The sequence below is a fragment of the Calonectris borealis genome, chromosome 1 (assembly GCF_964195595.1).
Source record: "Calonectris borealis chromosome 1, bCalBor7.hap1.2, whole genome shotgun sequence".
NCBI classification, from domain to species: Eukaryota; Metazoa; Chordata; class Aves; order Procellariiformes; family Procellariidae; genus Calonectris; species Calonectris borealis.
The window spans coordinates 7,207,408-7,230,806 of record NC_134312.1 but is presented as its reverse complement, the minus strand read 5'-3'; the positions used below and the strand labels follow the sequence as shown (position 1 = coordinate 7,230,806).

Here is a 23,399-nt window from a genome sequence, read left to right as displayed (position 1 = left end):
GCTAGAAACCCCAAAGATGCTAAAGCTCCTACAAGTCCCCAGAAAAACATTGGTTGAGTAGAAAGAGATACAAATTGGAGCCTTTCTGCTATCATTTCCATTTGTTCTGCTGGCAGGGAGGGTTGTGCATACATCTTAGTTAGCACAGCATGTGGTACTTGTGCTGGTGCTTGTGCTATATGGAAGAGTGCTTGAGATGACTGGGGAAATCTTGGGTAAGGAAAGAGGGGAACAAGATGGTGCCTTTTAACAATGAGGACAGTCAGGCATTGGAGCAGCTTGGCCAGAGAGGTTGTGCAGTCTCCTTCCTCGGCAGTTTTCAAGACTGGAGCCTACAGCAATCTTGTCTGACCTTATAGTTGACCCTGCTTTGAGCAGGAGGTTGAACCTCTTGAGGTCCTGTCTAACCTGCATTATCCTATGATCCTAAGTAGAGGTAGTGGAATGGGGAGTATTCTTAGGATATGTGTCAAAAGGTCAGTGAGGCACAGGTGCATGCTGATGAATCAAATATTTTGATTAATTTTTAAGTTGGGGGTACTTTGCTTTCATCAGTCTTGGATTTTTTTTCAGATGGACTTCTGCTTATGTTCCAAGATCTTGTATTCCTCAAGTAGCAGAAACTTCAAATGCCTTTACTTCACAATTCATGCTGAAGACAACTTTGCAGTATAACACTATACCTGTTACTAGTTTTTACCTGTTGTTAGGTCCATTCCTTAGTTCAAGAAAACTTACCTTAAACCTGTAGTTTATTCTGAGAGTCAGGCATTTGTGAATTATCTTACTTAGTTAAGAACTAAATGAGTATGGGTGGGCTGTGAAAGTGACTTTAATATATCAACAACAAGTTAAAAGTACTTATTTTCCTGTAATTCTGCAGACTTGCCTGGGTAACACAATGCCAGCTGAGCGCAAAAAGCCAGCCAATATGGAAGAAAAAGAATCTCCGTTAAATAATAAAGAAAAAGAATTTAGTGAAAGGCGACCAGTGAGCACCAGGGAGAAGCCAAAAGAAGATGTCAAGGTTGGCATGAAGAGAGAGACTTTAAAGGTTCCTGAAGATAAAAAGAAAAAACTGGAAGAGGATAAAAGAAAAAAAGAAGATAAGGAGCGGAAGAAAAAAGAAGAGGATAAAGTAAAGGCAGAAGAAGAGCAAAAGAAGAAAGAAGAGGAAGAAAAAAAGAAACTTGAAGAAGAGGAGAAAAAGAAACAAGAGGAGGAGGAGAAAAAGAAACAAGAAGAAGCAGCTGCTCAACTGAAGTAAGTTGTCTTTTAATGGTTTAATTGTGCTAAATGCTGTAGTCCTGCTATCAGGGTTGTGGACAGAATTTTAAAAGATGAACTGTTTAAGTTACTTCTTATAAGTTGTATGTAGCGTTATAAATTTTACATGGCTAGCTAAGCATGCTTTATGACTTCTATGTAATTTTGATTTTCACCTCTAACCTCTGTTACTTTAGTCTCTAATATGGGTTTTTGATAGCGTTCGCCATGTGATGACCCTGTAATGCACAAATATGACTGAATAAAGAAGCACAGTTTCTTTTAAGATGGAGAAGTGTTGGTGTCATAAAATAGGGAATACAGGCTCTAACAGGTCCGCAGACCGTAACAGGAACAAATCTACCGCGAGGGTTGACTGTAATTTCTTATAATCAATCATAGACAATTGAAATCTGGATGGCAAACACAGAATGAAACCTGGCAGTTTAATATGTGATATTAGGAAGACAATGTTTCCTAGTATATTATCAAAAGGTACTACAGTGTTGAATATAGCATCTTTAGATTCCATGTAAAGATTCCAGTCAGTCTTGTGTTTGAAGTATGTCACTTTCTAAGACTGAGGCAATGTCATAGCTGAATTCTAGCTGGGATAGATGTATTTCACCTATTTAAAATTTTCTGTGTAATTTCAGTAGTCTGGGAATAAAAGATTTCCCTTAACTGTATAATACAGTAACCTGTTGAAAGGTTGTTGTCCTCTTCAGTAAGAACTTCATCTCTGTCTGGAATAAATGGAGTTTTATGTTTATATTTTCTAAGGCTGTTGGGATTAATATGTTCTGCATAGAAATATTTGAGAAATTTCATTTTGTAACAAGTAGTACTTGCCTTTTGCAGCAAAAAAAATAAACAGAGTAGTTTAAGAAGCAAATGCTTTAGCTTTCTAGGATTAACTTGTTAAATATTTAAAAATAGAGTATTAAGGGGAAATTGTGTTTAGAACTACTGGACGATTTCCAACTATGACTTTTTTCCCCTTGAACTGTTAACCTGAAAGTAAGGTTCTGTAACAAAAATGACTAATTTTTATTTCTCTTAGAGAAAAAGAGGAAGCACATCAGCTCCATCAGGAGGCTTGGGAGCGCCATCAGGCAAGAAAAGAGCTTCGCAGCAAAAACCAGAATGCACCAGACAATCGCCCCGAGGAAAACTTCTTCAGCAGACTAGATTCCAGTTTGAAGAAGAACACAGCATTTGTTAAGAAGCTAAAAACCATTACAGAGCAACAGAGGGACTCCTTGTCCCATGACTTTAATAGCCTGAATTTAAGCAAATACATTGCAGAAGCAGTAGCTTCTATTGTGGAAGCCAAACTGAAAATATCAGATGTGAACTGCGCTGTGCACTTGTGTTCCCTCTTTCACCAGCGCTATGCTGATTTTGCTCCTTCGCTACTTCAGGCTTGGAAGAAACATTTTGAAGCAAGAAAGGAAGAGAAGACTCCCAACATTACGAAGTTAAGAACCGATTTGCGTTTCATTGCAGAATTGACAATAGTTGGGATTTTCACTGACAAGGAAGGTCTGTCTTTAATCTATGAGCAGCTTAAAAATATTATTAACGCTGATCGAGAATCCCACACTCATGTTTCTGTGGTTATCAGCTTTTGTCGGCACTGTGGAGATGACATTGCTGGTTTGGTACCAAGGAAAGTAAAAACTGTTGCAGAGAAGTTTAACTTGAGCTTTCCTCCTAGTGAAATAATTAGCCCAGAGAAACAACAGCCCTTCCAGAATTTGTTGAAGGAATACTTTACGTCTTTGACCAAACACCTGAAAAGGGACCACAGGGAGCTGCAAAATATTGAAAGACAAAACAGGTGACACTTGAATGTTGCTTTTTATTTATGGAGAGAAAAATAGTTATTTATGAAATGCCTAGCTTTGCTGCAGTATTTGTAAACAGAGTCTGTTAGCGGTGTGTAGTAGATAAGTGTTTTCTGCAATATAGCTAAAAAAAGTTCTAAATTAGCTCCAAATACTTAAAAAGCAAAAACCAAACAGACTCTTTGAATATCTTTAAAGAAAATGGAGGTTGACCTTTAGTTTTAGTTCTCTATAAGCTTGGTGATGCTCCCTTAGCAGCTTGAGAATAATGCTTCTTTCCCAGCTGGTACTGTCCTTTTCCAGTTGGCACAATCTAATTTCTCCCTTTCCACCCATATGTATCTAATGGAGCATATGCCACAATGGCTTTGGCTTGTTTACTTTTTTTAGTTTACCAGTATGGAGGAAAAATTAGGTTAGGCTAACAAGGTATCCTTTACACTTTACTGTGGGCAAATTTTATATATTAAATTGTTGGAGGGTATAGACAATTTGAGTCAAATCCTCTTAAATGTGTATATGAAATACTAATACTGAAGGGTATGAATATACACACCTTTAAGATCTGAATAATTTAATTTCTACCATGACCACATTGTTTCATAATTGTTTGCTTTTCTTTAAAGCATCCTGAATTGCCATTATTGGAGCCAGCCTAAACCCAACTTCGGGGCTTAAAACATGGTCATTTTTAAATCCTTTTGGAAGCATTCCAAGCGGATAGAAATGAACATGTTACTGTGTGTAGGCACAGGTTTCAACTACAAGGCTGAACATCGGTCTGGAGCCAAATGTATGCTTGGAATACATTAAAATTTTATGTTCTCAAACCAAGACTTTAAACTTGGATCCACTGTGCTGATGGGTACTGTGCTGCAGTCCTGTCTGGTCTCGGTCAGCTAAGTGGTGTATTTCACAGGACCATAAACTGACTTTTGAGCTACTATTATTTCTACAAGTACCTTATTACTTTCAAGTGTGTTATTGACTTAGTTGTTATTTTTTTAAAGTTAATGAATATGAACTTTTATACTTTCACAATTATAATTGGTTCTGGGCACATTGGTTCTGTCTGGAATTTCAATGAGTGAGTGTTGAAAAGTCTGTAGGTTAGGAAATAAAGTGAAAAAAAATTCCAAGAGATATGAAGAATGTTAAGAAACCATGAAGGAGAAAGAACGTAAGTGATCTGCGAGAGGGAAATATACTTTGATGTCTACTTGCACAACTGGATAAAAATGACTGGATAGAACCCTGAGCAGCCTGGTCTGATCTCATCATTGAGCCTGCTTTGAGTAGATCAGACTAGAGACCTCTTCATGCACCTTATCTGAATTATCCCTATGAACTTGGGTGCAAGGCTTTGTTTTGGGGAAGGAATGTGAAGAAGTATAGTTTATCACTGGATGAAGATAATTCTATTATTTATCTCTGTCTGAACTTTTAGATGTTTATTTTAGCTGCTTACTAAAAGTTGGGGAATAAGTTTTGTTAAAGATACAAGACATCAAAAAACTTTCCTGCCTAATTTTATTTGCTTACAACGTGTCTGTAACAAGAGAGATGCTTGGCATTTGCATGCTATGGATGTGCAAGGCGTGGGGTCAAAGACAGAAACTTGCCTGGTAAGAAGTCTTTGAATACTATAGAAATCTTCCTAAACTGTGGATTTCTGAAAAGTGATTGTGGTGATGTGTTGTTGGTTTTTTTTGTTGTTTGGTTTTGTTTTGTTTTTTGTTTTTTGTTTTTTTTTTTTAAAAAAATGAATAATACTATTGGAAAAAACGGACCTTTGTGTATTTGAAACCTGATCAGCTTTGCTGATAGCAACAGCTTTTATTCCTACTGTTATTCCAGAACTGGTGAAGTGAACAGGGGGTGAACTGTTCCCTCTTGTGCATCAACAGTGTCATATGTTTAGGTCATGATATTTTGCCAGGTAAATACCTCTTGAATTTACCTCTGTCAGGAGAGTGACTGTGAAATAACTCAAGCTGTACAGATTGGTTGAGTTAATTGAAAATTAATATGCTAACTTTAACAGTGCTTTCATATTGTGTTACCTGCTGAATCATTTAGGTAAAATTAAAGCATTATTAGACACAAGGGTTTCTGCAAGTGGATAATTAGGAAAACTACCTTGAGTTACGCTTTGACAGTAGAACCTGATGGTTGTTTGGTTACACGGCTAAGGGCACAGCAAAACCTGTGCGGGCTGTGTCATTGGAAGGAAACAACTTGATTCCCAAATTGTAGTGTGAGTTTTCAAAAATGTGTTAGATGTGGAAAAAACTTCCTTTGTCTAAATTAAGGATGTTTTTAAGATCTGCTGAACTTGCATGATGGCACTTCATGAAATTCTGAAGAGACATAAAGTAAGATAAGTACTGTATGCTGTACTTTTAATTGCATTCAAAAATGAATTGTGCTTTTAAAAGTTTGCTTAGTATGCTTTAGCGTGCTTGGATTTGTTAACACTTGTCTTTTGGGAACTGAAACTGAGAACTGAAACTCTTGTACTGTTGTTACAGCACTTTGCTTTTTTGGTTTTTAATAATAGCACAAAGCTTCAGTGCTCATGTTTATGAGGCTGCCGGTATATTTTAAACTTAAAATATGTACCTAATGCATAGCTGTCTCCATGGAAATGCTATGAATTGGCACTTAACATGTTTCCTGAATCCAAACTGAACTACTGCACTTTAGAAATTGTCAGTGGTTATTTAATTTGTTAATTTTTCTTGCTCCACTTTGCAGGAGCAGGTAATACATGTTACATAGGTGTGTTTTTGCAAGAGGGACAAGAAATAGAACTTTTGCTAGCATTACTACTTCTTGCCCTCTAGCAAGACATCTATGTCAAGTTTTGGTTCTGAGCAGATAGGGATTTTGTTGCTCACCCTGTGAATGTGTTGTCATTCATACAAAGTCATCATACAAAGATGACTTTTGTTTTACAGTTAACCTGGAACTGAAAAATGCCAAGATTGTTATCCCTCAACGTAAATTGCTTAAACTGTTTTAGAATTTTTATGCTATAAATCGTTTGAGTCTTCTGGCAAGAATGTGATTGTATAGTTATTGCTTAATAAAAGCCTAATGATAATGTAATGATCCTACCTGCTTTAGGATTTATGGCATTCACACCATACTTCAAACTTTATCCTCTGATGCTTTCATCTCAGTGCGGGGTGCATTGTCAGTGGTTACAGCTAGTTAGTCCAATGTTACTAGCATTATTCAAGCTACTGTAAAACAAATTGGAAACTTGCTAGGCAAGCTCATTCTATCAGCTTCCCTTTGAAAGTCCGTCTGATCTGAGCCCATTTGTATCTTTGCTGTAGTAGGTCCCCAAACAGCTCAGCCGTCTCGAAGTGTCCCTTACTGGTAAAGAACTGACCATGCCTCGTCCATATAATAACTGTTCATGCAGAGTGGATCAAGCCATGGATGGGAAAATGCACTTCTCGGGAGCCCTAGCTGAGGACAAACTAGAACATTGCTAATGAGCAACCAGCTTATTCTAAGTTAACCCAAAATCAAGGATGATGAAAGACTTCTATGGCAAGCTTTGTACTAGCAGAGATTCCGTTGTTCTGTATATTTGGTTCAAACTACTGAAAGTTCTTGATATTTTTTGTCTGAAATCCAAGATGGCCTTAATTGTAGTTTGGTAAGAAAATTGAGTTGTACTGTTCTGCATGTAGTCCTGAAACTGCTTTACTGTGCACTTGTAAGCAGTGATTATGTTCCTTCAAATGCAAGTTGCTTTTGACAAAGGATTTCAATTTTAAAAATGAGAATTTAAAATAAGTACGGATAGTTTCATAAAAGAAAACAAAGAGCAAGTGAAATAATTTGGTTTATTGGAAAATTAATGGGCTGGTCTTAATGTGCAACTTTTTTTGAGCCTCCTAGCAATGATCGCCCATTTAATCATTTGAACAGCATGGAAATGTATTGTTACAGATGCAAAGCAACTTTTATGTAACTTTTATGCTTTCATGCAAGTTGAATGTTTTAATTTACTACAAAGGTCTTTTCATGGTGCAGGACTGTTACAGGAGAGTTATGACAAAAAAAAAGTTAGTCTTTCTCTTTGGACGTTGAAGTTAGGGCTCTTGTGACTGTGCTACCCTCAATGATACTGAAGTCAGTAATTCAGTATGGTTGTTTGGAAAAAAATAGGGTTGCTCAAATTTTTGCTATTGCGGTCTAAACTAGAATTCTTACAGTTCCCTCGAAGAGGGAAGATTAGCTTTGCTCAGAGAAATCGGTAGTGGCTCAGTATAGCTCAAATATATTTTAAGAAAAAAGGTCATCTTACTGTAACTTTGGTTTTTATAGGCGCATTCTTCACTCCAAAGGAGAGCTGAGTGAAGATCGACACAAGCAATATGAGGAATTTGCAATGTCCTATCAGAAGCTGTTGGCAAATTCTCAATCTCTAGCTGATCTTTTGGATGAAAATATGCCTGACCTTCCCCAGGAGAAACCAACACCTGAAGGTAGGCCATCTTCTAAAGCAAGTAAACAGGATGCTGGACTTGGCTTGGATGTGGTGGGAAAGCTAACCAAACCCTCTTACTGATGTGTTCTTCCCATTTATTTTTTTTTTATTTAGGTTTTCTCCCTTAAGGATATCAAAGAATGAATAATACATATTTTTTTATTAAAGTAATTAAACCTAACATGTAAACATAACTATTGTATAAGTAAGTAGATCTATTTAAGTAACATTAAATAATTAAGTAATAATTATTTTTAAGTAATATCTATTTAGATTTGTTTCAGGTAATACAGGAATAAATGGAAAATTAAAAATGTTTTTAACCTAATCCTTTCAATTTAATGTAATGCATTTTTTAATATTTAAAGAACTGTGTATGTTAGAGTTTTAAAATCTGATATTGTTAAAAATTGTATTCGAAGTATATTTTGGGATATGATGCTATGAGCAGGAACGTACTGTTAAGCCAGAAAAGTCACTAGGTGGCTCTCTGACCTCCTGACGAGAGGTAAAGCATTTAACTGGCAGAGCTATTCAATGCCTTGATGAATCTCAAATTTTAGATTTAGAGATGTTGAAATCATGCGTGTACCTTTTGTCTGAAGAGATCTTGAGCTTAAAAAAGCTGTATTTCTTGAATACCTCTAAATTTAAAATTATTCTCTTCAAACTTCTGTTTTTAAAATATGATAAGTATAGTTCATCATGCTCAAAGCAATTACTTTTTATGCTAATGTTGTTGAAGTCTGTTATAGCTTTCCTTTCTAAAACCACATAATGTGCTGCTTGGTTTTACTTGATTCGACTTTCACTCTGATACTGTCTGTGTTTTCTATCAATGCCAAATTTACAATTTTAAGATGGCTTATTCATATATCTAATATTAAGATTGGGTTGAAGAGTACGTTGCAGTATTTAAGTGAAAACAGTGGTAGTAATAAGTAGGTTAAAGTGCCTCCCTTTAGAAGGTGAAAAATGTGTGTGAATAACTTTCTTATGGTTTCACTATTTTTGCAGAACACGGACCTGGTATTGATATTTTCACACCAGGAAAGCCTGGAGAGTATGACCTGGAGGGGGGTATCTGGGAAGACGAAGATGCTAGAAACTTCTATGAGAATCTTATCGACTTAAAGGCTTTTGTGCCAGCAATTCTGTTTAAAGATAATGAAAAATGTTCCCAGAACAAGGATTCCAGCAAAGATGAATCAAGAGGTAGAATGCTTAGATGAGTATTTTTTTAAAATATTTTGTCCAACAGATATGCAAATTTGGTGGAAGTAATGAGTTTCTAACAAAATAATTTGTGATGATCAGGACAGTACACCAGTTTGGATGAAGTTTTAGGGAAGATACGAAATTTAATTGGAGATTAATAAATGCAAGTAAATGTTAACTTTTCTGTGAGAAACCAAGTAGTTTACCTTCTTTGAAAGATGTTAGTGTTCATTCTGTTTTTTCCACTAAATTTTCAATGGTAGCCAACTGTCTCAGTATGAAATTCCAGTAGATTAAAAGGCCTGGATGGTTCCTCACTTCTGACGCAGCCCTCGGTTCACAACCAGGCCTTGATAGACTTTAGTTATAATGGGATTAAAATGACATTCACCATCACTGGCTCAAAGTGTAACGGAAGATGCATGTTTGGATAAGAGCAGTGTTTTGGCATTGAGGAAATGCCAACAAAGACACAGGCTACATGGTTTTCTAATAAACATGTGGTAGGTCATTGTTGAGTATTAATGGAATTTCAACTTTATAGCTCATGGCCTTCTTTCTAACTTCTAAATTCTGAAATTTCCCTGTGAGGATAATTAGATGTTGGAGGAGTTTGCCCAGGAAGACTGGAATCTCTGCCTTAAGAGATTTTTCAAGACAACTGGGAAAAATCCCTGAGAAATCTGGTCTGAATACAGTGCTCACCTGCTTTGAGCAGAAAGTTGAACTAGAGACCTCACCAAGGTCCGTTCCAGACTAAATTAGTCTGTGATTCTAAACAGGTTGCTTGCTTTGTGAGTCTACTATTTCCATATGATGTGTACACTGTTTAGTTGTCATGGTTTTGTTTGAAAAATTTAAGTATTTTAATAAGGTTATTTGCCTTGAAAATTATTTTTTTATGAAGCGTAGTCTGCAAATGAGGCTTGAAGGAGACCTAAAAGAATGGTAAAATGTTGTAGATAGTAATCTCTTGGAAAAATGCTCTATGCTGGACCAGTGTTGTCCAAGAAAAACATTAGCTATACCTTTCTGAATCTTCATCTAGAGAGTCATAGGTTATTTGTGTTTGAGGAAAACATGATTTTTATTTGACCTACATAGCACGTTATTTCTTCAGTATCTTCCTCCTGTTCTGCTTTTTGCTTTTTTTTTCTTGGTCTGTATAAAATACTTTCTCTTTACCTTGCTTTGTAGATTTTGTTATCAGTTGAGCTATGAATAATATGAAGTGCAAGCATTAAATGAGAATTTGTACCTTTGAATCTGGGTCTCTTTGAATAACGTTTATGATATTCATTTACTGGGGTTTTGGAGGCTACTGTTTTTCTATCTGCCCTTCCCAGTATGGGAGGTTTTTTTGCTTGCACTTTCCATGTGATGACCTTGAATCCACTTTAAGCACTTTCAGTCTTAGATTGCTACATTTCTGAATATCTTTTTCTATTTGAACGTATGCATGTCATCCAATGAAGATGTACCAGGTGTAGTTCAGAACAAACCAAAGCACTCAAAACTGTTGGCAGTCCTTGACAGACCCCAATGTAGGTAAATGTTTGCAGTTTTCAGGCATATGGGTAAAGCTGTATGAAGGATATCAAACCACTGAGACCTAACAGATGAGACAATATAGTCTCAAGAAGTAAATACTCTTCTCCCTATTTCCTTTTAACGAGACTAAGACACTAAAGAGACGTAGGTTTAGCAATGTGAGTCTTCCTGTATTCTGATTATGACAGTGTGTATGTAATAGTTTGATATTTCTACTTAACTTTTAAATAGATTCAAAAGATGCCAAAGACAATAAGGAAGCACCTGGGAGTGAGGATTTGGAGTTGGAGCTGGAGAACCTGGATATTAATGATGATCCTCTGGAGTTAGACTGTGGAGATGAGGCAGAAGATCTTACAAAAAAGCTTCTTGATGAGCAAGGTAAGAAGAATTGGTTTTAGGAATTCTTTGTTGCTTCCCGATTGGTGGTTTTTTTTGAGCTTGATGGTTTTTAGTTAGTAGCTAGAATGACTTCAGGGAGAATTATTATTTATTTATGAAACTTTAGTAGCTAGACACTGTCAGGATTGTGGTAAAAAATGCAGTTGTAACGAGACATTCAGGTACAAGTGAAAAGTATTATATAGAGGTTTATGTAGTGGAAGTTACTGATTCCTTCATATAGCTTTTAAAAATAATCAAACGTGAAGGCAGTTGCCTGAAAAGTGACTAGAAAGAAGTATGTAGACTTCAGTGCATAAATGATTTTCTCATCAAATGTGCTTAGGGTGCTAATAAAATATTTTCTGGTTTTAACTTCTATTGAAATCTAAGATTCAGCTCTGCCTTTCTGTCTTGTTAATTGTTAAAGACTTTTCTTTTGATGTTATGGCTTTACATAGCAGGATTTAAGAATTCTAACTTCTAATTATGCGTAAAGGGCTGCAAGTGGCACCTATGAAAATCTAGCTGTGTTAGTTTTACTAGGAGAAACAGCAGCAAAATGTTTCTTAAGAATTTCTACCTGATGTAGTGAATTTATAATCTAATCATTCTCTTGCTTGAAACTGCATTGGGCTTTACAAGCTAAGAAATTAAAGCCAAAACTTCAAGCCATGGAGTTCACATCAAAGCAAAGAAGTTCAGGCCCTAGCAAAAACTGTGTATCGGTGTTTAAAAAGTAGGTTCGTCTAACCAAGCTGATCCATGGATCTGTGGATTTGGGCGTTGAGTAGCTTGAAAAACTCTTCAAAGTGCCAGACTCTCTCAGCTGACAATAGGGAAGGGTTAGGGCATATGGGTCTTTAAATTGGATGACTCTCTTGTGTACCGAAAGTTAGCTGAGCCTGGGACTATGCTGGTCTGTGACACCTCACAAATTTGAAGAAATTGGACAGCTCCAGAGTCAGACTGTTTCAGATTCCTTCTGAAAGGAAAACTGTCAGGATAACTCTATGTGATATTTCCTTAGGTTTTTCCTTTCTTTACCCAGACAGGTTGGAAAAAGCCATACCCTCTTTAGAATAAATTTTCCTTTCCATTTATATTCTTCTCTGAGTAGTCAGCAGCTCATTAAGCTGCGTAAGATGTTAAGTTTTAATTTCAGGATGTTGACCTTTAGTGAGTTGTTATCCTCCGGTCAGAGATCTCAAACAGAACAGTGAAGAGCTTGGTTCCAGCTATCTATAAGGGAGGTACACATAGATGTTCTCTTGCAATCAAAAGGAAAAAGAGCAGTTCATTCTGGATTGGTCATAGCCTGCTAGATAGGCCAAAAATACTTTTGGATATCCTTCATGTCTTTTTTTGACAGGATTCTTGACTTTATAGGAGGATGAAGATTATTCCAAATACAAAGACAAAGTCAAATAACATGAGTGTGAGATCCTGTAGAAGTGAGGAAAGAATAACAGCAGATGAGATCAGAAATAGAAGATGCAGTCTCTGTATAGTTCTAGCTAACTGGGAGGCAATGCCAGTTTGAGTATGTACAGTAGCACAAAAGGGATTGATGATCATGCTTTTGATTGTAAAAGGAAGATGATGCATGTTTAGTCGTAATGTAAAATATTAACCACCAATACTAGTTTCTGTTTTTAAACTAGCTATTGACTGAGCATTAAACATACTCCCATCTGAAAGGTTAATCTAAAATGGGTCAGAATGGGGTTTACTTTTTATCATTAAACAGCCAGCCCCTAAAGAAAGCCTTTTACCTTGTGAAGGTAATGTCATTTGGCTCCTAGTGTAGGCTTTTTCTTAGTGGAGAACTATTGCTTCATGGTTGTCTTTGCTCATTATTTATTTTTTGTGAAACATGCGGAAACTCAGTGTCTTTGCGAATTCTATACCTTTGTCAAATTTCTTTGATATTGATAAGTAGCTTCATAAATTAATGATGGAAATTAAAGTAGGTATGATCGCCAGATCCTTGTTCTGCTAGAAAACTAGGCTATAAATTAGCAGCATGGAAGTGTTACTTTACTTGAAACATACAGAGGAACACAAGGATTGTTTTCTTGGTGTATGTGTGGAAATCTGAGCACCCCTAGTTGGTAGCATCAGGTACTCAGAATTAACAAAAATCTGAATTTAGATGTTGTTTCAAGTTCTGTGATGTATTTCCAGCTAGTGAACTAGTAGATTTTTTTTTTCAGCCTTTCTCTTAAATAAAGTTCACTTAGGTTTGAAACTAGGAAAATTAGGTGTCCTTCAGCTGCAAAATCTAGCTTTAACTTTTCTTCATACGTACTGAATTTTTGTGCGTCTGTACTTGAGGTAAGTTAGTAGTTTTGTGCAAAGCCAGCAAAGAATGAAACCACTGTATTATGACACTATTACAAACATAAACCAGAGTATTCCTAGGTTGAGATGGGCCTTTAGTATAAAAAGGGAGGATGCATGAGTCCAAGACCCCATCACAGGCTCTTGGATGTAAGGTCCAAGATGAAGAAAAAAAGTAGCTTTAGTTATTGTGATAATCTGGGGGTGTGGATTTCACTGGCAGAGGGAATAGGTAAATTATAGAGGGGAAAATGCTATAAATGGGGTAGATAGTCCAGTCAGACAGTGGGTACTCCATATCTTTTGTTACTTCTGCATCTCCTTCTGTCACTTCTCTTCAGTCTTTTCCCCCCTGTCCAAATATGAAGGAGACAAGGCAGTTTTCCAAAGTGTGTGTTTTTAAAGCAGGTCTGCACTGGTGTACCCTCCTTCACAGCATTGCAGTGCCTATTTCTCTGCTTTTTCGCTAAAGGTTGGAGTCTGTAGTCAGCTAAGTTTAAGATATGAGTTTTAAAAGGAAAGTTGATGCATTTAGTTGAAGAGGTTTGTTTACTAGGAATTCAGCTAATTTATTTTGTTTCTCTATTGTGTTAACTTTAAGTGAATCTTAATTTTCTTATTTTCAATATGCTCAGGGAAGAGAGAGGGAGCAGATAGCACCGGAGCTGAAAATAGTGACGGAAAACATGCTGAAAGAAGTGAGTTTTGAGGTTGTTTTTAAAAGAGAAGATAAAATGTTAAAAATGAAGCTGTGTGAATGGAGACCAAGATGTTAAGTAAAGAATGGCCAGGGTGGACGCCATCAAGGGTACTGGAAGCAGGAGGAGTCTGATGTTAATATATATCTAGTGCCAGTTTTTGTAAGGTTGGTCAGCAGCAGAGATGATGCGTAGAAGTGAGTATTAAGTCAACCCTGTTAATTTTGCTACACTGTTTAGAGAGCTAGCAAAGTTCCTATCAGAAGAGCAGGAATTTAAAAAAGATCTAAAAATATTCAGTAAGAAATACTTTTTGGACTTGGATGACTTGTGAGACTAGATTCTGAACACATTCTTCAGTGAGGCTTTGATTCAACAAGATGTTTAACATCACGCTTATGCCTAAATGTTATGCAGAGAGGGGAATCCAGCCAACAATTTGCTCACAGTATTGGTTTGTACCATCTGAATGTGAGGGCTCCTGTATGATCAACTTCATTACAGAAGCTCATCTCGCAGAGGAATAGCTACTAGCATTACAAAAGCACTTCTGTTATTTCCCCTGTCTAGGTGATACTACACGAAATAGACTGAAGCTTTCAGGCAGAGTCAAGTTTCTAGAAGAGAGCCCTCTGTAAGGTTATAGTTTTGTAAAAATCAAAAAAAGATGTTAGCAACAAGGGAGCCAGGGCTTTCTCAGAAAGTATGTGTGTAGAGAGAGGGGAAGGCAAAAAACTATTGTTACTGAAGTAGAAGATTGATTGGCTCTAATCGTTGCAGGAGAACAACTTTGGTAAGTCCTTAGGGTCTTCTCATATTTTCTCCCCAAAAATTGCAGGATTGCATGCATTTCTGGTTAAATATAAAGGTGTTTAAAAAGAAAAAAATAATTTTTCTTTCAGTCTCTACAGTGATCTTGCTGCATGATTTGATCTGCACCCAGATAGACTGTTACAAATAGTCTAACCCTAATTGTTACGCATTACTACTTGTAGTAAATTTTCAAAAAGAGGAAATGCAGTTTTAAAATGTGGTGATGATGAAAGACTGCAACTCAAGAGGATCAAAGTGAAAAGCAAGAAATGAATTAATCGTTTGCATGAATTGCATACTTAGAATCGTTGTTTGCCTTAGAGAAGGAAGCTCTGACCATTTTCACTTCCTATCACTGTGAAATTCTTAATTTTCTGTTTTAAGTCCCAAACCTGGTTCAGGTACTTCAAAAAAGCCTTTCCACTTAGAAAGGATCCACATGCTATGATGAGAAAGAAATACCTAGAAATATAATGTGAGAGTATCTGTAGCTCTCTAGTCAGGGAGAGGACCAGTGAAAGAAGAGATATATTTGGGAACTCTTGAAATTCAATATGATTGTAGGGCCTCTTGCAAGATTGTCTTGAAAAGTGACTGAATTGTCAAAGACTTACTACTTGAATTTATTCCAAAAGCATTGAGTCAGTTTGAGTAGGAGACTGAGGTAAGACAACTGATGGCTGTAAGGGAAAAAGGGGAAAATGAAAGGTGACAGGAAGGTGTGAGCTATAAACATCTAAATGGAAAAATGCATAAAAACAAGATTTGCTAATAAAAATTGTCTGGTTTGAGCTATTGCATGCATCTTAGTGAACTCTGAGTATATGGGTGATGAGAGAGTCAGGGTTCTTTAGACTTCATGGTCCTCTTTTGTCTGAGCATCTGGAACATCTTCCTTTACTTCTTTTTTTCTCCTTTCTTAATGAACCCTTCTCTTGTTCTTCCGACTTCTAGTTACCTGTACAAGAGAGCAGGCGATGTCATCTGCTTTAATCTCTCGCATCTTCAAGATGGGATAGCTGGCAGTGTTCCTTGGAACAATTCTTAGTGTTTCTCTACCTAAGCTCAACCCCTGGCCCCAGCTGTCTCCAGAAAACACCAACGAAAAAACGTCCTACAACATAGCATCTTTGTTTTCTCTTTGCCTTTCAGTAACTTGAAAAAGGAACTTCAGTCTTTTATGCTAGTTTACCTTACTGTGTAGCCTGTACAGACAAAGTAACTTTACCAAGTCGTGGTTATTTTGTAGTTTATTTGAGTGCTATTTTACCACTACCATACTCACCTTTTTTGAAGTCTGTCTGCCTCTGTTCTGCTTTCAAATACCTCCTAGGTATTCTTGTTACTGCTGAACGTCCTCAAACTGAAAGAAAACCAAACATCATGTTCCTTTTTCAGGAAGCAGTGTTCTTTTGTGTTGCTTTGGCCAATGCAGGCTTCTTTCCAAGCATTTCTGTTATAACTCATTGTTTTGGCTCATGTTGTGCTATAGAGCAAACTAGGCTCTTCTCTAGGACTTAGTAAAATCCAGAAAATTTTTGAAGCATACCACACATTTTGCAATTAAAGGGTAACTGTAGGGGCATTGGTCTGGTGAGATGTTCGTAGTTGATGCCAGAAAATCTGAATTTCAGTGGTAGAGTTGTCCTACAGTCTTTTACTCGAGTAGTGTTACTGACTCAATTAGTAGATACATGTCACTGTCACTGCTTCCTATGTTGCAAATTACACGGAAGCATTTGCTTGAAAAACAAGTTGTCACTTGCCTTGCAATTGCTATGTGATCAACCCTCCATCCTTGTCACTTTATGGTTCTATACTCTGGTTTCTGTACAGATGAAGGAATTGAGTTGGCCTCTAGCTTTTACAGCCTCAAGTGAAAACATGTCAAGAACATACCAGATGAAAGAATGGCCTTAATGGACGTTTTTGATCAAAAATTCTATTTCTCCTGCAGGGCAAACATACATAAAAAAAATAGAATCCACAATTGCATTAAGGTGTTTTGTTGTGGTGGGGTTTTTTTTCCATATTATTTTCCCCCGTGTTTGGGCCTTCTTGTGGTCCTCCTTTTATCACCTAAAGAAATTAACGTAGTTTTCTAGGAATATATATTTGTTGTTACTCCTGACAGCATAAATTAGGAGGTAGAGAACTTCATGAATAGGAAGACAAGATACTTTTGACTTTTGTCGGCATAGACAATCAATGGATTTTTTGCATTAAAAAACAAAATTTTGTATTCACCTTTATATCTTTTTCTTTTTAATCTGTGGATGAATATTTAACAACTAAACGTTACAAATGCACTGTGTTTGGGGAATGTGATTGTAAATCATTATATTTCATAGCTTAAAGATGTGTGCTGCTTGTTTATTTCACTCTGTTAGAACAAGAGGATGAAGAAGCCAGTACTGGATCTCATTTAAAACTTATAGTAGATGCTTTTCTTCAGCAGCTTCCAAATTGTGTCAACAGAGACCTCATAGACAAGGTATAGTCATGGTTTTCTTTTTTCCCACTCTTAAAAGCTATAATGCTAGATCAGATTGATCGGAAATAAAGATTTGAAGTCTGGAGTCTAGCAGTAGTAGAATTTACTAGTAGTCTAGTAAATTAATTTTTAACCTGGAGGAAGTATTTTCTTTTTCTCACTTAGTCAGCCATTGCCCAAATACCATGTGATACTGGTTTCCTCTGCCCATTCTCTTATGTGTTAGTTTGTTTTAGAAGTAGAGTTGGCTTTTTCCTTTTTTCTTCCCATCACTCCCTGACAAATTACTCCCTGTCTACCTAAAGCTGCTTTCTTCCTTGTGTTGATCCAAAGAATCAGTCTGTATTCCTGTAACTGGACATGTTTTCTAATTATGTCAATTCTAGACAAAAATGAAGTGTTTTTTTTTTTCCCCCCTTTACGGTTGTTTTTAAAGCAGCTGCATGTTACAGGAATAGCTCTGTAAAAGATGCTTTTGAAAAGCATGCTATATTACTTTAAATAAAAAACTGCTGCATTAAAGGTGAAGTATTATATTGACTTTTCTTTTTATAGGCAGCAATGGATTTTTGCATGAATATGAATACAAAAGCCAACAGAAGAAAACTAGTACGAGCACTTTTCATAGTTCCTAGACAAAGGTAAGAACTGAAGGGGAGCAAGCTGGATCCACTCGTTGGTTATTTAACTTAACATATGTATGTATTTTTTAACTGTTTAAACTACTGAAGAGCAGTGCATATTCCAAGTTGCATTTGTTTATTCCTGATGTGCACTTCTGGAGTGATTTATGCTAGAGCACCAAAGAAATATTTAGGATTAATGATCAAGCAATTTCCCACAATATTTTGCCATAGCAGTGTAAATTTTTCTTAATAATTAGTTTCTCTTTTCTGGTACTTGTGTGTTTATAGTGGATCTTTTAATGACTTTTTAACCATGAAAACAACAGCAAAGCCTACCTTCTATCAAAAAAGTCAAAATATGTTATTCAGGAGAACTAGCGCTTTTTTATATAAGAACCGATGAATTGTTAGAGCATAGTGTAGTTTAGGAAAGAGGATTTCTTGTGACATGTTAATTCTGGTATAGTACATAGCCATTGTAGCCTTTTATCTTCTGGAAGAGAGCTGGTTCTACGCCGGCCAGTTTAGAGAAAGCAAGGATAAGAGTTTGAGCCTGGCCTCTTCCGCCCGTGTCATTCTGTCTAAGTAGAGTTTTCCTGTTTCTCCTTGTCCCTCTCTTTGTGTAAGAGAGGTCCCTGCACTTACAGGACGAGCCATGCTTACAGAAATGATTGCAAATATTGAGATAAAATTGTTAAATTCATTGGAAGAATAATATATTTCTTTGCTCTCTGGTAAAATTGTAACTTAAATAGATGCAACTTAAATAGGTGCAGTTATGAAGGAGTCGCTTTTCTAGCTCCACCTTGCCCTGTTTCTCCTAAGAGGTTGTTTTGATGCTGCTTTTAGTTTCAAATGTTTCATCATCATCTTGGATTTCTTGTTAAGAGTTCACACCACTTTGATTCCATTCCCTTTTAACACCGAGGAAAAAACATAGTTTGAGTGTCCATTTTGTCTCAAGACTTGCGTAGACTACTGCTTTGAATAAACACACTTTGGTGTTTTGTTTTCTTTGCTTTTAATCACTTAGTTCTTGCATTGTGTTTTCAACCTTAATTCTAGCCTATTTCTACATCCCATCTGTAATAAGCATCTGCTGTGCTAATAACTCTACTCTCTTAGCTGTTTATGAATGGTTTGTTTGCTGACTGTATGCATTAACCTGACTCTACGTTGATACTAGTTTTGCAATTAGAAGTGCACATAATCTTTCTTTCTCTTAGGTATTCTTTTCTCTAAAAATTATGGTTTTGACACCTCTTTGGTGTCAAAAAGTTGTTGGAGACTTTGATAGAGGCCTGATTGTGCCCGAAATAGGAATTACTGACAGAGGAGGCAGGCAGTTGAATATCTTCTGTGTTAGAGGTAACAAGGTGCTCTTCAGCCCAAATTTATGATGTAGAGGAAACAACATTTCTATTTATCAGCCTGCTGGTAATCACGAAATGCATCAAAACACAATTTGAGAAAAACTTTTCCTCACGGCCTAGAACATCTACAGCAATGTAAATCAGCAGGATGACTTAGACTCTTGTCTCCAGCTCTACCATAATAGCGAATCTTCCATGTTTGTTTGCAAAATGGAAGTGGGTTGTTGGCTGGTCTGTGAACATACAGTAATATTCGTACCACTGCCCTGTATTTCTTCCTGGTGCTGTAGATTCCGGACTGCTCAAATTGATCATTAACTCTTGGAACCTCTTTGAAGATGCATGATTTTCTTTGCATAAGCCACTAAAGTGTACTAAATGATAATGACCTAAAGGAACTTGTTGACATTGTGCACAGCAAAAGAGGTAGTTTCAAAGAACAACAATATGACGGCTTGTAAATTCAGCAGTGTGATTTCACAGATACCATGAAAGCAAAAGTTAAATTCCTGGTGTATTGTGGTATTAAAAAAAGAGATGTGTCTTTGATCAGGCTGTACTAGGAACATGGTAAGTTGCCAGAAACGTGTATAAGTCTCCACATTGCCACTGATTTGTTGTCTTCCTGATGGTAGTTCCATTATCCCACAAATTTGTTTTAAAAATAATAATTTTAAAAAGATTAATTTTTCTGTAGGAACTCAATAGTCTAGTGTAGATGGTGTGGTTGGCTCAAGGATCTGCTATCTTTGTGACAGTTCTGTTCTCTAACGGTTGGAACTAATACTGAAGCGAATGGCTCAGCTGATCACTGCTGTTCTTTAATTATAAATATTAATTATTCTTAATATTAAGAAATATTAATATTCCATGTACAATTCTTTTTTTTAATACCTTTTTCTGCTGTCTGCTCTGAGACCTACTGGACTAATGAATACTCCAGCTTCCAATTGTGAGATCTTAAGTTCAGTTGTATATATCTGCCTGTTCTTTTGCCTGCATTAGTGATGCCCGTCTCTGGGCTACTAAGCAGGAGAAACAGGATGTTGACTGAGCTTTTTGTTCTGAACCACAAACAGTTGCAGTGAAAATACCAGCTGAATAGCCCATAGATGCAGACGATTTTAAAGGGCAATCTATCCTAATATTTAAGTTAGTTTTATTACTGTAGTTGGTAAAGGTGTAGTTCTGCTTTCTGTCTCAAAATCAACATTCTTCACTATGAGGGTGGTGAGGCACTGGAACAGGTTGCCCGGAGAAGTTGTGGATGCCCCCTCCCTGGAAGTGTTCAAGGCCAGGTTGGACGGGGCTTTAAGCAACCTGGTCTAGTGGAGGGTGTCCCTGCCCATGGCAGGGGGGTTGGAACTAGGTGATCTCTAAGGTCCCTTCCAACCCAAACCATTCTATGATTTATAATCCTTGTGGAAAAACTTCAGGTGGGTATATGGCACACAGTATTAACGGTTGCTATAAAATGCTACCAATTCATTTAGAAAATTATTTAACACACTGCTTCGAAGCTCTGTATACTATGCATTAACAATGTTTTTGCTTCGTGTATTTCTTCACTGAGCCATAATGGTATGTCTTTACCTTCTGTTATTGTTGTTGCATACTAGTTTTTACTAATTCCAGGATTTTCTGCAATATCCCTCCAGGTTACCATGGGAGAAGAAAGCTTGTTGTGGTTATGTTCTTGAGGACTTTTGGTTTTTTGTGAAAGATTCAGAGGAACAGTATCCTTATAGGATGTAGATAAAGCAGTATATTTTTCAAGTGTTTAGTCTCCAAGCATATCGGATAATGTTGTCTAAGTGTAGCTGTTATGTTGGCAGCCATAATAAGGTATTTCAATAACAGAATAAGTTCTGTTTCTTCTCTTGAGAGATCAGTTTTAGGAAATGTGCAGGCACAACAATTTTACCAAGAAAGTACAAAACTGGTGTCTGAGGCGTAATGCAGACACTGTGAAGCCAAAGTGATTATGCAGTGTTGCCAGGGAGCTTTCGTGCTCCTACTAGGGTTGGATAGATTGGGATAAATGCAGGGTTCTTGAAGACAGAAAACTTAATTTGACAAAAAAGGACAGTTTTTCCTCAACTGACTGTAAATTAGTGTTAGAATATAACATCATTGCACTGCTCTGTTGAGTACTTACAAACGGATCGCTTTTGTATTTTCAGCTACAATTTGAACCTCCAACCCAAAACAACAGAAAGCCTTTTAAAAAGATTTTTTCAATGCTAGTATACACGTGGCTTTCAGATTTGCATTGGAGGATTGATTTAAAATTAAATATTAGCCTTTTAATTCAGGACTATATAGTTTGCACTAAAGTGACAGTACAGTGATTTAACCCATACTGCTCGCAACTTTAGGGCATTTTTGTGTAATTCTTTGCTATCTAACTGAATTATCTTCCTATACAGATAATTATTTGTGTTTAATTGCATACTGCAATTTTGTTGAAATTTTTCAACTTCAATATGAGAAGTTTAAAAACTGTTTTTAGGCCTTAAATTCTAAACAATTCTAGACAAATGCTAAACAGCAAATAGGGGCTGTTGTGGCTTCTGATTTTTTTGCCATTCTCATCTATGGTGAACTATGAAGTTGCAGGTTTACTAAGCAAGAGATCTGTTGTTCATACAGAAATTTTAGCATTATTGTTGGCTATTCTTAATTCAGAAGTTAGCTGCTTAAGTGTTAAATAGTTCTGAGCATTTTAACTCAAAAGATGTAAATCTCCTGTATATCTACCTTCTTTCAGCTTTTTATCCTGAGAATCCTCAGTAGCAAGGGCCTTTTTGTTCAATTGAACTTGACTTACCAGTGTTTCAGTGGCCTCTCTCATTTGAGGATAAAATTGAGGGATGTGCTTGAGATAAGGAGTTTATGCCATGGCTAAGAAACAAAAGCAGAAAGTGCTTATCTGATAGCATGCAAATTCCACAGCATCATTCTCTTCCCACTGAGCAGCGTGGGTGGCAGTTTGTACCTGTTCAGGCCCTGTGAATATACTGCATTTATCTGGATTATGATTATGCTTGTGAGGCAGGAGTTCTTGCTCTGTTGCTTCCATCTTTAAGTGTCTTTCTGGTAGAATCCCAGTTAATAAATGTACCAAATACCCCCTTCACTCTTTCTGGGTATAAAATTTTGAGATGCATCCATTCTAGAGAGATTGCAATTAGGACTTTAATTGAGCAAAGTCTCTTTTTTTTAAAAAATAAACTAACATTTGAAATTCTACAAAAAAAAGATGTGCTCTTAGATATTTCACTGAAGTGCAGTCCATGTGATCCAGAGTTGACTAAATAGCAATCCAAGGTATGTGGTCAAAATGACAATGGTCAGAAGTAGTGGGTTTTTACTGTGGTAGTTTGTATTCAGGGTGCTTAAAACAGGCTTCAGAGAGTAACTGACTCATCCCTGATGCTAGATCTTGCTTCATAATGTAGAAGAGCAGGAAGAGAAAGAAATACTGTGAGTTTTGGGGGGGTTTTAGTTAATATCTGCCCCCCTTCTCAAGAAAAAGAAGTGCTTTTGGAGAAAACAAAAAACCTAATTAGATTAGCCTTACTGCAGGTACCAGTAGATGGTGCCACTGATACTGCAATCTCTCCACTTCTGAGTCAAACTAATTTTTGACTCCCCTGTGGGAGAGGGAACAGATTCAATCTCTGATTGCCAATTTCACAGTAATTGACCCAATGCTTTTCCTTATTATATTTCACCTATTTAGAAATACCCAGTCTTAGTATTCTTCCTCATGAAGAAACCTTTTGTGTTCTTTGAGGGAATAACAACAATATGCTCTAAGACTTTAATTTTCCCCCAGGTATGTTCAGTTTACAGAGATGAAATTGTTAGCTCTCAGCAGGCAGGTGCTTGTTCAGACCAGAATAAAATTTTCTGCTATTTGTGTTAAAAGAGATGCCATATAGAAATCCCCTCAGTTAAAACACACCCCCTCAATTCAGCTAAAGTCCTTCTTTAGTTTAGCTTGTGTATTTGTGTGTGAAGTAATGAGACTTTCACTTCTTCTCTGAAAGTTAATGGCTAAATGCTTAATAACATCATAGTAATTTGCTGTGGCTAGTCATCCTTGACTGTGTGTTCCAACAAGCTTGAAAAATGTAAATACTGCTTCAGTTATTGATTAACAAGAGAGAATAAAAACTGTTAAATAGGTAACTGGGATACTTGCAATGTTTCACCAGGAGTTTTATGTATTATCAGGAGGCTGCTTAGCTATGCCTCTTTCAGGTAGTAT

At 36.6% G+C, this 23,399-nt stretch overlaps 1 protein-coding gene across 5 annotated transcripts in view; it reads left to right on the top strand.

The window, feature by feature from the left end:
- Window positions 1-23,399, top strand: part of UPF2 (UPF2 regulator of nonsense mediated mRNA decay) — a 68,530-nt gene that overhangs the window by 4,718 nt on the left and 40,413 nt on the right. For 4 of the 5 annotated variants that reach the window (XM_075143441.1, XM_075143450.1, XM_075143468.1 and 1 more), the window contains exons 2-9: window positions 884-1,263; window positions 2,330-3,109; window positions 7,464-7,624; window positions 8,644-8,841; window positions 10,627-10,776; window positions 13,755-13,817; window positions 17,021-17,124; window positions 17,680-17,765. In XM_075143441.1, the coding sequence (XP_074999542.1) occupies window positions 902-1,263; window positions 2,330-3,109; window positions 7,464-7,624; window positions 8,644-8,841; window positions 10,627-10,776; window positions 13,755-13,817; window positions 17,021-17,124; window positions 17,680-17,765 (1,904 nt within the window). In that variant the 5' untranslated portion in view covers window positions 884-901. The remainder of the gene's footprint in view (window positions 1-883; window positions 1,264-2,329; window positions 3,110-7,463; window positions 7,625-8,643; window positions 8,842-10,626; window positions 10,777-13,754; window positions 13,818-17,020; window positions 17,125-17,679; window positions 17,766-23,399) is intronic. The other variant, XM_075143459.1, reaches the window with a different exon arrangement.